The 17,452-nt window shown below is 36.5% G+C and overlaps 1 protein-coding gene across 1 annotated transcript in view; it reads right to left on the reverse strand.

Moving 5' to 3' along the window:
- Window positions 1–17,452, reverse strand: part of LOC134838976 (nipped-B-like protein) — a gene marked incomplete at its 3' end in the record, with an annotated part of 30,419 nt that overhangs the window by 12,137 nt on the left and 830 nt on the right. Inside the window, 11 exon segments of the mRNA XM_063854349.1 lie at window positions 415–562; window positions 998–1,137; window positions 1,335–1,433; window positions 1,658–1,993; window positions 2,163–2,312; window positions 4,396–5,040; window positions 5,486–6,378; window positions 6,681–6,901; window positions 9,584–9,705; window positions 16,059–16,316; window positions 17,116–17,351. Coding sequence (XP_063710419.1) covers window positions 415–562; window positions 998–1,137; window positions 1,335–1,433; window positions 1,658–1,993; window positions 2,163–2,312; window positions 4,396–5,040; window positions 5,486–6,378; window positions 6,681–6,901; window positions 9,584–9,705; window positions 16,059–16,316; window positions 17,116–17,351 — 3,248 coding nt within the window.

Here is a 17,452-nt window from a genome sequence, read left to right on the forward strand (position 1 = left end):
CTTGTTTTGCGAAAAAATCGAATTACGAAGACAAAAATACATGCCCTTAAAGCTCTTTAAATTTCTGGAACAAATTATGAACAACTTTTTGATTATATTAATCCAATTCGAGAAAACTGGATCAATTGGTAATTTTTTTTTATTTCGAAGGAAAATCTGAAAATTAAATTCTCTTTTCAAAATTAGAAGTCCTTAACGTTTTTCGTGATCTTTATGCTTTTGCTATTCCATAGTGAAGTTTGACTTCCTTTTATCAAAGGAAAAGAACTGAACTTAAAAAGGAATCAAAGTCAAACCGCGAAAAAGTAAATTTGAGCCTGAACAAAATTTAAGACTATTCCTAAAAGAAAGACGAAAAAAACTCATCACGTCTGAAATACGTTCATCGACTCTTAATCGATTTGAGCTACTGACCAGTTTTCGTATTGAGTCTTCGTCGTTTATTCTACGTATAAGTTTGCAGCATATCTCTGTGTTCCGTGGAAAGTCAGGCTTCTCAATGCAGATATCCCTGAGTATTCGTACAACCCGTTTTCTAACTGATATGCCAGTGTCCAAGATCCTGAATTAGAAACGGCAGTCGAAATAATGTTTTGCGTCATCAATTAACTAATTATGCGATGCAAGTTAAGTCGTTATGAATCTTCTTTTCAAAGAACGTTGGAACCAGTAAATATCGGTGTCAAGGTTTATCGGTATACTCTCAGAAACCCTCTCTCTTATCTAATGCCCTTGCAAAGTCAATATCATTGTGGTTGAAAAATTCAATGGCACCAAAATACCACAAACGGAACTTTTGTCAAAATGCTTTGGACCATGTGACCAATTTTCCACAGAACTAACGAAGAGTGCCATTTCCCATAAACAATCGGAGGCTTTATGCAGTAAGCTAACAAAAAAAAAGCCTAATTAATCTTATGTTTCTAGACTTAAGTAGAGCTCGAAACAAAATTCAGATAACTTAAAAGAATAGCCCTCCCACGCCAGCGAGGCTGACCTGTTTGCAATCATGTCGAAGTATTTCTCTGGTAAATCGTCTTGCAGTAGAACAAAACGAGACAACAAATCAACTGCAGCTTCTCGGACGTTGCTGGAGCTGTCGATAAACATGCTGTTCACTGCATGCTGCAACTCGACCTGAACATAAACGTCACATCACTATAATGATTCTAGCTGAGCCTTTTTGATAAGGTCCCATCACTTAATTCAGTAGTACGCACTCATAGTGCATCTTTTAATCTTCTGCCGAACTTCTAACAATTATTATCAAGTCCTGTTTGCAACTAGGAAAGACAGTTCCATCTTCTTAACAATGAGCTAATATTAAGAGTTACCCTGGAAAGAAGACTTGGATCGGCCTCCACCACTGCAGTAAGACACTTGACAGCCTTGGTGCGGATGGCTACACTAGGCTCAGCTAACACAGCGATGATCTGAAACAAAACCATAGTCAAACGCAAAAAAATTCAACCATTATATCTTTAGGACTTGAAAAATCACGATGACATTGACGGTTTTTTTGAAATTCGTCGAAACTCCAAAAAATGTCAGAAACGATTGACTACTTCAGCGCTATGTTTGCTATCTCGTATATTAGAAATTTCAGAGCCGCTATAAAATAACCTGAAGTTCTATCTATTTTGCGGTTATTGTTTACCTGTCTGAGATAAACATCAAAGCTCTTCATGAAGGGACGCTCCGATGCCAAGTAGCTTGCAATAAGACATGCACTTTCGTACGATAGATTCAAGTGCGCATTCCTCAAACTGGCAACTCCTGATCCTGGCTTCGCATGGATGAGTGATAGAAGAAATTGTTTCTGTTGTTCCGCTTCTTTGACTTTCTGCATAAGTTGCGGTGGGCTGAGCTTTCCCACAGCACTTTGACTTGCCTCGGAGTCTGTCGCGTTTGAGTTGTTTAGAAGCTTAGTGCACCGCTCAATCTCGAGTCTCATGTCTCGGTACCACTGGGCTATGTAGTATCCTTTAGCGTACTGCAAAATCAAAATGAATTTACACTAGCATGGTATAATTTTGAAGACGCCCACGAAGGTGAGGACTGGAGTAGATCTATAGAGTCGCTCCAATTTCTCGCGGATATTTAGTACAAAATATAAAAGATAGAAAGAAGCAAAATCCACGCTCTTTATGGGGAAAACTCACCAAAAGAGATGGCTCAGTGTCTGACAGATCCTGCAGGTAGTCCAGCATCACTCTCTGAAGCTGCTGCGTGAACGACTCCTTAGATCTGCTCCAGTCCTCACCTTCGTCGTCGTCTTCAAAATTCACCAATGGCTTGTTCTCATTCTTCAGCTGAAAAATAGAGCCCAAACCTATTATCAAACAAAAAATTATTCGAAAAAATGATTGAGTGATTTTTCTGGACAGGTTGTTTATCTGAAGAAAAGTCTTTGATCCGATTTGATTACCACCTGAGATGCAACAAATATCGCAGGGCAAGCTAATCGAAGGAAATTTGACTGCCATAGTTTTCATATCTTTTTCTTGACTTGTCCTGAATAAATTGTCTTCTATGAATAACACGCCTAATAAAACAATGGAACCCTAATTGAGCAGCGGAAAAAATTAAAAAGCAGCAACAAAGCCGACAATGCCTGAGCATACACACGTTGACCGAAAAAAACCATTTTCATGCAAAACTTTTAAAAAGATTATTTAGATGATAACTTAAACTGTTCATCAAATGACTCTGCTAGGACGTTATAATGGGGCCGCTAAGCCGATATAATCGGGCCGCAAAGCCAATATAAAATAATCCGATACCTTTTAAAACGCATAAAAGAAAAAAGAGGGGGAACTCTGATACACTGAGATGCGAGTTGGTAAAATGACAACTTACATAAAATAAATTTCAGAAATAACGGGCATTTAGAAAGCAGACAGGCTCAAAATTTTTCCATTAATTCACACAAATACAGATTTGGGGATGGCCGCCAATTTGATTCATCCTGTGAACAAAGTTATTTACGGGAAAAAGTCTAGTACACAGGTTGCGTGTTGTGTACTACAAAAAGTAATACAAACTGGAACATCCTCCAAATTCAACAAAACATTGCCCTTAGAACAATAACTGGTTGTGTTAAGATGACAAATATTGATGATCTTCACAGAGAAACAAAATTCTTGCCTGTAAAGACTCACACAGATATGCTGGCAAAACAATTTCTAGCTGGATGCCACCAGAGTCTACGTTCCGACTATCAGAAAACCCAACATCCAGTTGAGCGACTCATCAAACCCACACTCCGCGCCACCTACGGTGTTGAAAACCAAAAACATCTGAATGAGGGCTTAATAAACCGTAAAAACTATCGGAAAGCTCTGAAGGTTAACCATTACAACGAAACTAAAAACCATTGGAACGTGTACCGCCTCAAATATCTGACAGTGCATCTGAATTACCGCGGATAGCGCGCGTGCGGCTTGCTCAACTCCACTCTAGGTATAGTTCCCTCACTAACTCATACCTGAGCCGTATAAAAAGTGAGGTACACAATTACTGTCCAGACTGTAATGACAAGCCGCATAACGTCCATGATTTATTCAACTGCACTCGAAATCCGACTGGCCTGACTACTGAAGACCTCTGGCTTTATCCCCTCGAAGTTACTGAGTTCCTCAAAGTTCAAATCAAGAGGGAGCGGGAGAGCTGAACTCCCTTAAGAATCAAATCTCAGTCAAATAAAGACGAAGATGCTAACTTCTCAACAGCACACATCGACAACGACGAAGAGCTGAATTCAAAATATGGATCAGCAAAATCAAAACGGTATTGATGTAACGACTCATGTGGCATACCCCAACTATTGTGCCGGGGACAAGGGCACTGGGCAGGGACAAGCGTAAGCCCAATCAATCTTTATCTCCTACGGAGATGAAGTACTGGATTGCGATGGCAACCAAGAAACAGACCGAAACGAAGCTACCCCACAAAATCCCGCAGGCGATGGCGTTGGGCGTAGCTACTACTACTACAACAACAACAAGTACACAGGTTGCAACACCCTTACTTATCGTACGGGTAGTAACTTCATTGGAGCTCATTGTATTTCTGGGCCAAAATGTGGATACCTCAAATTCCTCTAGTTTCAGAGAAAGTTATTCAAAACAGTTGAATTTTTAGACAACTTGTGAGCTACTGGAAGTGTTAAATGTAGTTGCAATTCTAAATCTTCTCGAAAAAAGCCTCAATTCGAACAATCAGGCCAACTGATTCAAGTGATTTTGTTAAACTAGTCATCCACCCTGGCAAAAGTTGAAATTCCGATTTATCTAGGCTTGCTTATTGCAAGCGTTAATAAGAAAATTGATAACCTTTTACGCATTGAAAATTGTTTTAAGTAGTCAAGTGAATGTTTAACTTGAAATTACTAACTTCTTTAAGAACAGTTTCGATGTCACTTCTGCTGCATTTACTCGTTGCCGCATCTTTCCTAAGTCTCGCTGCAATAACTCCCAAGTAGTCTAGACATGTAACCCTTAGAGCCGTATCCGACCCTTTGGCTGTGAAATGCATATTCAATAATCGCCCCAAAAGAGACAATGCGAATTCACTTGCAGGCCATTCTGGTTTGTTTACTGTTGTCAACAAATCCTGTACAAAGTTCTCAAAAAGTGGTCGGAAATCCTCATCACTTTTTGTCGTGCACTTCGTTAGAAACACATTTAACAGAGTTTGGGTTGTTTTATTAGCTTCCATAGAGCAATTGTTCAATGTTACATCTATATCTAGGCCTTCTGATTTTTGAGTCGCATTTGCACTTTGGTTGTGAGAAGACTGGCGCTCTCCAGCTATAGCAGCAGTTGCCGCTTGATCCACTGATTGGGCCAGTTCAGATTGGCTCGGAAGGTGTATTACACTTTGGATGAGTTGCAGAACCAAGGCAGTTACCATCTGAATGTGTTCATCTTCTGTCAAACGGAACGGACGCAGACTTCTTTTGGAGGACGGAAGACGTGACAGAGAGGAGAAAAGCTCTTGAAAAATGAGTTGCCGATGTCTCGGGTACCTCGCAAACACCTAAGCATCATAAGCATAATAAAGATTAGAGGAAATCATGATGAAACAAACAACCACCATCAAGCAGTACTTCAAGAACGCTTACAGCTGAGCCAGATTCGTTTAACTGGGAGGCTCTAAAAACAAAGTTTGGGTCAAAACTTTTCAAAAAAAATTCCCAAAAGTTTCGAGCCTGTTGTTGTTAGAACTTGGCCTTACTTTTTGAAAATTATCCTCACTTTGAGAAACACTTAGATCCACTCTGCTTACACATCACGCACATTAACAAGCAAAATCCTGCATCAAAATAATTTTTTATCAAAATCTACCAACCTTTATAGCCGACAAAAACGCTATATACTTAACGCAAAATTTAGCTTGTAGACGCACAACTTACAAATTTTAAGATCCCCCATAAAAAAAATTAGCTGGTTTTAAGAAGCAATCAGATTTGGATTAAACCTACAGATGTTATCAACCGTAAAGTTGCCAGCTGTAGCTCGCTGATATTCTCCACAAAGAACACACTAATTGCAAGCGATGACAATTGCAGCAGAACTGAATCAGTCATCACTTGAACCGCTAAAAGATCGGACAATAGGGTCACTAGTTCGCCGAATCTCTGATACAGACTCAAGAGACTTTTCTCTTTTACAGCCACCGCTTTTGCTCTTTTAGCTTTCAAGCTTGCGTCCGCTTTCTCGCCCTTTTCTTTTCCGTCTTCTTTAACAGTGGTTCTGTACAGGGGGTCAAATTCTGGGAAAATTGTATTTGCGAATTGATAATGAAGGAATTTGATCATAGTTTCAAAGAGTTCCTCGATGTAAACTCGTTTAGGCATATTAGGTGCTGTCAGAATAGTTAAGGCTAGGAGCGACGCTTCTGTAGCTCGCCATACACGCTCTAAAACCATCTCCCTCCAACAATCATTAGTTCGATCAATAGCTCCATTAACTGCCGGCTTGGATTTGCTAGATAGTGCCAACTTAGAGCCATCTCTGATATTTTGTTCCAGTACCGAAAATAGCTTGACTAATTTCTCAACCGGTATGACATTCATGATTTCCACTTCTTTTAGCTTTGAACACTCAGTCGCAAGTTCGGATAGCATTGCACGTTTAACTTGCAACTCTGGCGGACACGAGAGGCGATTCGAGTCTCGATCTTCGCTGAATTCGACAAGAGGCACAGAGTCATCGTCTGATTCCGCTTCTTCGTCGCTTGAGGTAGTACTTTCTGTCTTCTTCTTTTTCTTCTTGTGCTGTTTGGTCGACTTAGGAAGGAATGCTTCGTCTACTGACTCCAAAAGGCTGTCTAGAAGCTGGGCACAGCGTTTGAACTCAGAGGAGTCTTTAATTTCTAAAATCAAGTCTGTTTAGTAATTAATATCTGCAAGATTCGTTGCAAGGAACAGTTTTAGTTTTCAAGAAACAACTTTCATGTTCGTATTTTGACACATAGCCAACAGACAATGAATGTATGAACGTGTATGAATGCATTTCTGTAGTTATTAGAGCATTTTAAGCCTTCCTGAACAAACAAAAACATCACGACCGATATAAGAGTCTGAATTACGTTCATTGACTCTTAAACATGACTCAGGGTGATTGCAGTTTTCTGCAATACACACAGCTACCAGCTGTTATGGAATAACATATTACCTTTTTTGCTCATTTGTCGATCCTGTAAGGAGTACACTCTGTTGTATTTTCTCTTTTTCCACGCCGGCTCAACAACTTTAGAGGCAGCAGTGCCTGATTTGCCATGATTTGAGGCATCTCCTTCATCCACAGATCCAAACAGTTCCTTATCATCATCCGAGCCGCCTTCTTCACGAGGCCTTTTCTGACCCTTTTTGTCTTGATTTTTAATCGTACTGAACCTGAACATCAAAACTTGTTTTTTTTTAATACATAGGCGAACGAAACATTCGCATAATAATGCAAATAACTAAGGCCTTTAATCTGAAAGACAATAGAATATTACTCCGCGCATGGAAACTTGATTTAGAAATCTTTGACATTTCTATCACATCATGCGATTGTTTGAGTTTGAGGAATTATACAAAAATTATTCAATTTTTACGACAATCATATCTTCGGTGCAGTGCCTAACCGTTCAAAGAGAACATCTGAGTGCAATGGAAACAATTGCAATCAAAATAAGGGCAGGCGGTTGATGAGCAATTAGCTCAGAAAGTTCCAATCACAATTATAAAAAAAACTTCAAAAAAGTGTCGTTTTGTTCGTGTTGGGATAAAAGGACCAGCACGAGATCCTAGGCTAGGCACATTCGATAGTGATAGAAATTTAGGCATATTTGACAACAGTTCAAGAATCAACAAGACTCAGTTCAAGACTCGTGTTCGGATGAGAGGACCTGCACGAGAATCTAGACACATTCGATAGTGATAAAAATTTAGGCGTATTTGACAACAAATCCAGACTCAAGTAATGAATTGAACAAAATATAGCCGATAGACAGCTGGAAGAAAATTAATGAAAGCAAGTAAACTGAAAAAATTACTAATTTCTTGAAATCTCAAATTTCGAAATTGAAATTTAAAAATAGACGGACTTAATGCTACTTAAATTCTAGAACAAACTATGATTGACAATTTTTTGCCAAAATTAACCCTATTGGAGAAAACTGGATCAATAGGTAAAATTTTTATTCCGCTGGGAAATCTGAAAACTAAATTCAACTCTCGATACTGGAAATTAATCACATTTTTTGTTACTTCAACTGTTTTGCTATTCGATAGTGGAGTTTGCCTTCCTTTTTAAAAGCAATGAACTGAGCGTAAAAAAAGTCATAAGTCAAAATGCAAAAAAAAATTATTTGAGCTTGAACAAATTTTAAGACTGTTCCTAAGAAAAAAACGAAATAAAAAAACTTATGAAAAAATAAAATCATCAGCACCTTTATAAGAGCCTGAACTATGTGCATCGACTCATAAAATTAAAATTTAAAAAACAACACAGAAAATTTTTCCCCTAGTTTTCACGGCTGAAAAACAGCTTATCGCGCTGTCAAGTTTTCATGGCAGAAAAAAGGCTTTTTCAAACAATTCTGATGAATTTTTGTGAAATTTGATTTCAAAATTTTCGCACCAAGCCGAGCCATTAGATACTGATACGAACTTCATTGCTACCATGTAAAATTAACCATTTATAATTTGGAAGGCATTTTTGTTCAAGCTAGGTATCATATTAAAGCATAATTAGACGTGATTCATAATTAAAAAAGTGTCTGATTCGTTGAAAAATGGTTTAAATTTCTTCCTTGTTTAGACCTAAATGTCTATTCTAATGACTTTTTTAAAATTGAGTAACTATTGATTGTCAATAAAAATAGAGAAAATACTTATTTAGATCATGTCTATCCCCCTCCCCTCAGGGATTCGACCCCATGCCGACTCAAAGGGTCCCCCCTATGTATTATTTGAGATATCAATTTTTGGCTGACTGACCTTATAATTTTTCTGAAGGCGCCTTCGGCGCCAATCTACTAATTTTGAGGGGGGAGCGCTCGCCAAAAAAAACGCGATTTTTCGAAAAGTGTCTAAAAATTTTCCAAAAAGTATCTAAAAACGCTATTTTTGGCCTATTTTTCAAAAATTTGCCTGCAAGGCAGAAATTTTGGCCGAAACAAGTTCTTTATAATGGTTTGGGAGATCTCTGAAAAATCATTTGGTCGACCTGGTAAAATTCCAAAAAAAACCGCCCCCCCCCCCCTCGAGAGGTTTGAATTCATATTTCTTTTCAAATCCCATTTAAGATCATTTGCTAAAAAGAAGGCAAACTACGCTTTCAAAATGACGAAACTGAAAAATGGCGCACAAAAATTTAAATATTTTGTTTAAAAAATTACTTTCAATTTTCAGAATTCACAGCGGAATGAAAATAATCAATTAATCCGTTTATCTAATTGGGTTAGTTTTATCAAAACAAAGAGGCGAAGCAGCATATTCGGAAACACAAGCGAAAAAGCGGCAAACAGCTGCTTCAAGATGCACACAATCGCAAGTTTTTCGGGTAATTATTTGGAATGTAATAATTTTAAGGCAACCACAATAAATTTGTATGTAATACATTGGAACGTATTAAACAAAATTGTGTATTAATTAATCATTTCAAAAATCTCACAAAAACACAATTCTTTAGAAAGTTTCTGCAATGGAAATTATACACAGAGGCGAAGGAGAAATTAATTTTCAAAAAAAAATTCTTTCAAATTTTAAGAAAAAAATTAGATTCCCTTAAAGCTCTTTGGTTTCCTGGAACAATTTATGATTGACAATTTTTTGATTAACTAACCCAATTTGAGAAAACTGGATCAATACGTAATTTTATTCTTGCGCTGGAAAATCTGTAACCTAAATTTAAGTTTTTTGTGACCTTCTCACTTTTGCTATTCGATAGTGGAATTTACCTTCCTTTTAACAAAAGAAATGAAAAAAACTTAAAAGAAATCAAAAGAAAACCAAATGCCTCTGCTAAATTTTTTTTTATCTAAGAGACTGTTATGTTCGAACCAGGTTATTTGTTCGTCATGGACTTGCCTCTTCGACGATGTCGGAATGAACTGACTGCTGAGGTAATCGAACAGCCCAGTCTGCTCCCGATGGGTTTTAGAGTAGGTCACCTCCGTCATCTTTTTACCCCGCAGTGCTTTCTCCATTGCCTAAATGGTCAAACTGTAACAAACCTTAACGGAGACCATTAAAACATAGCAGTGAGGAGTTCTCGTTAGAACATGAGCTCCTTCCGCAGTATTTCCGAGCCATATTTTTTGGACACTGATCTGGCCTCGAGGAGTTGCGAAGTCACTGCGCATACCACAGATTTTTTTGCAACTAGTTACTACAGCAATTTTTCTCAATCAAAGAGGTACAAATATATATTGATAACAGACTAGAAATAATAGGACAAACAATATTTAAGTTATATTTTCTCACGCATCTTGAAAAAAAAACATTCTACTTTATTTTTTGATTATTACTTAATTGCAATTTTAGTCCCACCTGTTTCCAATTGGATCACAATTTCCAAAACCACATTCAAATTGGCACATCGTTTTTTTGCATTGAGGCTAAATGAAATGTAACATCAACTTTGAAGAATATTCTCAACTTACCGTTCCTTTGCGGATGCCAACCTTAGAAATGACCATGATGTCGTTCTGGTTACAAGCACAAAATTGGAAAAATTCGGAGCTTAACGTAAGCGTTTAGTTATCGATAAGGAAAGCCAATGAACGATGAAATGATTCCTTCATACATATCGTGAACACTTTTAAAACCTGTTCACACTTCGCGTAACAACAGAACACAAAAAAAATATATATAGAAACTTCACACCTTTTCATTCAAACCAAAAAACTTTTTCTATCCATATGCCTATTAGTGAATGTACAGTTCTCAATTATATTAACCGGACAAAACGCATTAAACTTGAAACGCATTTTTTTCTCAAGTTGGTTTGACTTTACGTGAAAATCGATGATGATGAAGCTTGATAAGAATTTAAGCAGAATTAATATGGTGAAATTTATTTTGCAAGCTTGGGGCCCAAACCCCAAAACGATCATTATTCGCTTTTTTAGTCAATAAATAATTACGCCAAAACTACCGGTTCAATTGCTGACACAATCATATCAAAGTGAGCCTCTTATGTAACCCACCAAAGTTCTAGAAAATGAGTTTTAGGTTGGGGTGGCTCACTGGTAGAGTAATTTCAGATAAGGTACACCGTCTGTTCGTCACGCTATCTTATTTTCGGCCGGATAGATTCGTGCAACTTCTGTCTAATACCAATCTTAATCTTACAAATCTTAATCTAGCCTAATTGTTGTGATAAACTTATTAAAAAGAGAAGGCAAATGACAAACTCAAACACCGAAACCTTTGACTCCGTTGGTATAACAAATACAAACGCCAACTCGGGAAACACATATTCTGACGGTAACCCACCAAAGTTCTAGAAAATGAGTTTTAGGTTGGGGTGGCTCACTGGTAGAGTAATTTCAGATAAGGTACACCGTCTGTTCGTCACGCTATCTTTTTTTCGGCCGGAAAGATTCGTGCAACTTCTGTCTAATACCAATCTTAATCTTACAAATCTTAATCTAGCCTAATTGTTGTGATAAACTTATTAAAAAGAGAAGGAAAATGACAAACTCAAACACCGAAACCTTTGACTCCGTTGGTATAACAAATACAAACGCCAACTCGGGAAACACATATTCTGACGGTAACAACTATCCACCTCTACGTTATTTGAGATCAAACTCCAATAACCCAATTTCCAAGCCCGAAAACAAGCGGGGATGCGCAGTGTTAAGTCCATGTGAAGAAACTGATGATAAATCGCACAAAATCCAAGCTGCCGTAGAACAGTCAGTGCAGCAAAAAGTGCCTCAAATATTTGAATCTCTTGGAAAAAAAATAATTGCCTCTATTCAACAAACCGTCAATAATGTTTAAGCTGGATTAAAAGAGGAAAAAATGAAAAACTTTGTCCCAGGTGTACCAACAAACGAGCAATTGTTATTTGAAGACGTTCTCAGAGTCAGATAAATTAGAAAGCTACTATCGGCGCGACAACATACGAACTTTAGGATTGCCAATGAATGAACCAGGGAAAGCCACGACGAAAATTGATAAAATTATTGATATTGCCAAAGTTAAAAAACTACAAAATTGAAAAAGGTGTCTGAAAACGAGCATACAAGTACCATCAAAATATTCGAAGACTTGAGCCTCCCACGACTAAAGTTAATGTAACTGATTCGGAATGATCAAAGAATTCAGTCGAGCTGGAATAAAGAAGTAGCCATATTTGTTCGATGGAAGAATGGTCAACGTGTCAAATAAATGGGCTGTACGAAGGTGGTGAGTTCCTTGGATAAAGCTACAACGACATGATGAGCTGCTTTCAAAACCGAGTTTTTCAGAAAGAGCATATTGCACCAGAAACCTAATCAATTGTTCACAAAATCCTTTGTCTTCAAATTTGAAAGTTGCTAATTCTTCAAACACTAAAGTTGCTAGCGTTTTCCATTTAAATGTAGGATTTCTACATAAACATTATGATGAACTGGAAGCACTAATAGCCAGCCTTGAATCGCCACCTGATTTATTATGCCCAAGTGAAACCTGGCTTCATGAAGCCGACCATATTAATTGCTACAAGCTCACTGGTTACAACACTCTACTGAGCAAAAATAACAGAGGAGGGGTCTTAGTTCAATCTAATGACAATATTACACTCATTGAACAAAACCCGAGCGAGTTAGCATAAATTTTATTAATTCACGTGAAAATATTCTTCGAAAATTTATAATCCGCCCAAAGCCGATAAAATTTGCTTCCTTGATGAATAATTAGATAAGACTTTTGAAGCTTTATCAATCAAAAAGTATCCTGTTATAGCCTGCGGTGATTTCAACATTGATATTTTAAAGGCGAATAACCTCTCCTCAAAAGATCATGATGTCATCGAAAGCGATGGCTTTGAACAGCTGATCGCCAAACCAACGCGAATTGCATAATAAATGAAACTCTTTTAGATCACTTCATTATTAAAGACTTAAAAGTCAAATCTGCTCAAGTACGAAATAAAATGTCGTTTTCTGATCACTCTCCAATTACTTTAGCAATTTACACATCACGCTTGAAAGACGTAGATACTAAAACTTATCGTGACACTAGTTTTCTGAAATCGATACTGATCGTTGACAGCTTCAATCAGGAGATATCTAAATGGATGCAAAAAATTAACTATTCAGAAAAATTGGATGAATGCTTTCATCAGTTTGAATTAAAACATATTAGGATATTAGATCAATTTGCTCCGTTTAGATCATCATGTTCGAAGAAAAAAAGCTAAGTCTGTATGCATTACTAATTTTATTTAAAAAAATTGATTGCAAAATGGAACCGGTTACATAAAGCATGGTCAAAAAATAAATCTGCCCGACTGCAAGATTTCGATTCAAAAGTGCTAGGAAGAAAACGGATATTAAGATTAAAAAACAAAACTATTATAATAAATTTAAAAAATGTATTGGTGACTCCAGGCAGGTCTATAAAATTTTAAATGAAATTAAGGGAATTGCATGTGGCAATAAAAAAATTAACTCGATTGAAAACAAACAGAGAACTCATTACGTCTCATCTTGACAGTGCTAATGATTACAAAAGATTTTTCTCAACTATCGGTTGTAACCTGTCCAATGAAATACCAAATTCTAACTCAGAACAAATCCTTGAGAAACCCAATTTTTCTATGCGCAACATTTCAGTGACCGAATTGGAAATCGATAAAATTATAACATCCATGCAGAATAAGACATTTACTGGTTTTGATAAAAGTAGCAATGTCATTGTAAGAGCGAGCAGAGTAGCCATTGTACCCGTACTGAAAACTCTAATAGATAAGCCATTCAAATCAGCGTCCTTCCCCAGCTCTTTGGTCAGAGCTGTAAATCATCCTCTTTATAAAGAAGGATCAAACTCATTTTAGAAAAATACCGTCCAATAACCCTTCTCATAACCTGGAGTAAAATTTTCGAGCGTGCTATTTACAACAGGGTATACGAATACTTGGAACGTTATTCCCTAATCTATGTCAAACAGTTTGGTTTCCGAAAAAAAACCATAGTAAGTACTATTGATGCAATTGCAGAAGTTACCGAAAAACTACGCATGGATAAGAAAAAGTCAATAAAGGGAACTATTTTTGTTGATTTGAAGAAAGCGTTCGATACGCTTGATCATAAAAATTTTTTAAATAAATTAGAAATGCTTGGAATAAGTGGACAGACGTTACCATGGTTCAAATGCTACCTTAAAAATTGTAAGCAATTAAAGCAAATTGGAAATTCCAGATCTTCTTGGCTGGAAGTAAATTGCGGTGTTCCAAACGGATCCATTTTGGGACCCCTTTTTTTCCTCATATATATCGCGTGAATTTTTTTTTTTTCATTTGCAGATGAAAGTTTTTTATTTGTTCATATCGCGTGAAATTTTTTATTTGCAGATGATACACGCGTTACAGGTTTAAATTGCTCAATTGAAAGTTTCAATAATGATCTCAAAGCGTTGAATGATTGGCTTATTAATAACAAATTATCACCAAATATGGACAAAACCGTGTATTTGAACTTATCCTCACTTAATAATTCCAGTTCTCTCTTATATATCAATAATTTACCTCCTTAAAGCGTTTCTTCATGCAAATATCTCGGTGCTCATGTTGATTCTAAGTTATCATTCAATGTTCACATTAACTAAGTGCGAAACAAAATCAGAAAACAATCCGGAATTGTTTCAAAAATACATCATTTTGTACCAAAATCGATTTTACTTCAATACTATTATATTAAGCCAAATATTAAGCCAATTTTGCAATACGGAATTCTCGTATATAGTTGCACCAGTTATAGTCAACTAATGCCACTTTTGATGATACAGAAAAAAATTTGGCGCTTATTTTATTTCAAACGAAATTATGATAGCATTCGTTCGTACTTTTATACTGAAAAAACTTGAACAGTTCATGAGCTATACGTCTACGAATTTCTCAAATTTGTATTGAGATCCCTTGCTGGACTTCATTGTGAACGTTTTTTAAATAATCTTTTGTTTTGAGAATCCTGTCTACATGACACATAGAGCCAAACTTAAAGAGTCAAATACAACGAGCTTCGCTCAGCTTTAGGAGTTCGAAACTTTTCTATCTGCTACGCGATAATAATTTAGTTCCTGACTTTTTCGACAACTTAACTCATTCTGATATTCAATCTGTGGCTCATAATCTACGTGATTTATACATCTTGAGCAATGAAGACATCGTTAAATATGTATTTGCAGTTAAATGCTGATGTTTTTGCTTCAGTCTAGCGTTGATTTAAGGGTGGCTTATTGCTTGTTAATTAATTGGCTTTTCAAATAGTCCCTGACTTTTTGAAAACCCCACTTGGACTTTTTCACTGGTTACTGCCGCATGAGCTCAATTAGGTTCCCAGCATCAAAATGGCCTCCATCCAATTCCATTGGCGTCAGGGAGGCTTTAGAGACGAGGTACGGTTAGTAGAAGTAGTAACCGCTACGTGAACAAGTTCAACTTATACATTTGATTCGAACAATGGGGGCTACGACTAGCAAGTTTCTGAAGATTATACATAGAAATTCAGAATTTTCTTATTTTCTTTTCAATTTTCAGCCAATTGTGTCAATTTCATATGCTTAAACCGACTATCTTTAGGTGTATATCGCCAGAAAATAGTTTTACATACCATTAAAATGGTCCAGCTTATTGAGCGACGTTTTTTTTTGTTAGAGTAAAAAGCTACTTTTTTTAATACCTTTGGTCAGAAATTGTATTTAGTTTATGTTAAATCCACTCTCATGTTTAAGTAATTAAATTTATTCGAATGTCTTTCATTTTAGGGCAGCATTCTGCAATCCCAATGGATTCGTTCGCTGTGCTCTCTGAATTGCTAAAAAAAAATTGATTAATATGCCGTTTTGTAACAACGAGAAATTAATTCTTCTTCTTCTTCATCTTCCTCTTCTTCTTCTTTCTCTCATATCTCCTAGTCGCAATAGATCTAGCATATACTGGTATTTGCGGGTTAGATATCTAGAACTTGTTTCAAAGGAGAACAAGTGTTTTCTAAGTTATATTCAAATTGTTCTGGTGCTGAAACTACCAGTAGTTTCAGCAATACAGATAATTTTCAGTGTTAGTTATGGATCATGATTGGTTAGTAGGAAATATTTTATAGAGATAGTTTTATCAAGAATATAATTGGTTATTAAAACTAGTTTTAAACTGGTTCCAAAAAAAATTTGGTCCCGAATATTGCAAAAATAAGTTTAACCATACTAATTCTGTTTAAAGTCTTAGCAAGTTTTATCACAATCAACTTTTACCAAAAGTTAACCCTATATATATCCAACCTGGTATTCAAAAAGAACTGATACGCCTAACTTTTCCGTACTTGAAAAAAAAAGTTTCCGAAATTTTTACCTCTTCGTCGATTTTAGTTAATTTTATTGAAGCTGTCATCTTGAACTCCGGTTTGGTTTCTTCATTTTGCTGAGAGCCAGTACCGGCACCGCCCATGGGACTTGAGAGGAGGTCTAGCTGCGTCAGTTTAACCATCGGATTTCGTGAGAACATGTCTGTAAACGGCTTACTGCTATCTCTGTCCAACGCAGATTCTTCTTTAATAGGTACTGTCTTCGTCTTTCTCGTTTGTCCAGTGGTTGAAGATACTTCATCTGTCTAAAAGTGTTTTAATGAATTTCCATAGATATCTGTTGATTTATTGAAAAGTTTATCTAGTTTTTAAAAAACCTAAGTTATTATTCAGAATGCAAAAAACATAGCCAACGGAGAGCTGGAAAGTGTCAATGAACTCATGAAACTATAGAAAAAACGTCAGTTTTTTTTCAATTTTCAACTTCACGTTAAAGCTCTTTCAATTTCAGGACTTTTTATTATTGAAATTTTTTCCTAAAACTAAACCAATTAAAGAAAACTGGGTCATAAGGTTATTTTCTGCTGGGAAATCTGAAAACGAAAATGCCTTTTTTGAACGAAAAAAATCATTCACGTTTTTTCGTGTCATTAGCAGCTTCGTATTTGGAGAATGTCATTTGCCCTCCCTATAGTGAATCAATTTGAATTGAACTTAGAACGAAGTCAAACCGCAAAAATTCAAACTTGAGCGTGACAAATCTTAAGACTTTTTCCAGAAAAAAAACGACAAACCAACAATACTTTTATAAGAGTATCCACTATGTTCATGACTCTTGACCAAATGCCAGTCATCATAAAAAGAAAAACTGTTGAAACGGCAGAAAGAAGCTAAGGAAATCCTTCAGGTTGAACAATTTCGGAAAAAAATTGATCAGAAGACAGGATGCACAGATAACAAGTTTCCAATACAAAACATTAAATCAGAAGGAACTAACTAAAGAATAAATATCAGTCCTAAAAAAAACAGTTAAAAAAGCATTTTAAAAAATTTTTTGACGCTGGGATAATTCCCCAATTGAGCCGCTTTAACAGCCTAGCATACCATTTCATTCAAACTCCCATTTGACTGTGAATGGCGATGCTCTAGATTGAAATTTAGTGTATCAACGTTCATGGCTTTAGTAGGGAGGGCGTCCTCTGGGTTTATTGCCTTGTTGATGTCCATAATGGCTTCATCGTGACCGTTATTCTCGTCACAGTTCAAGAGATGGTTATTCATGGATTCAGCGTCTGTAATTGCCTCATTCTGATTCGACCCAGCTAATGCAGCTTCCAATTCTTAAAACAAAATTCATTTTATTGTTCAACTGCCTACCAAACTACCTATTGCAAATGAGCTGTCTGAAGCTACGAGATGACTCAGCTATCAGCTCATTCTT

This window comes from Symsagittifera roscoffensis, chromosome 2, assembly GCF_963678635.1.
Source record: "Symsagittifera roscoffensis chromosome 2, txSymRosc1.1, whole genome shotgun sequence".
NCBI classification, from domain to species: Eukaryota; Metazoa; Xenacoelomorpha; order Acoela; family Convolutidae; genus Symsagittifera; species Symsagittifera roscoffensis.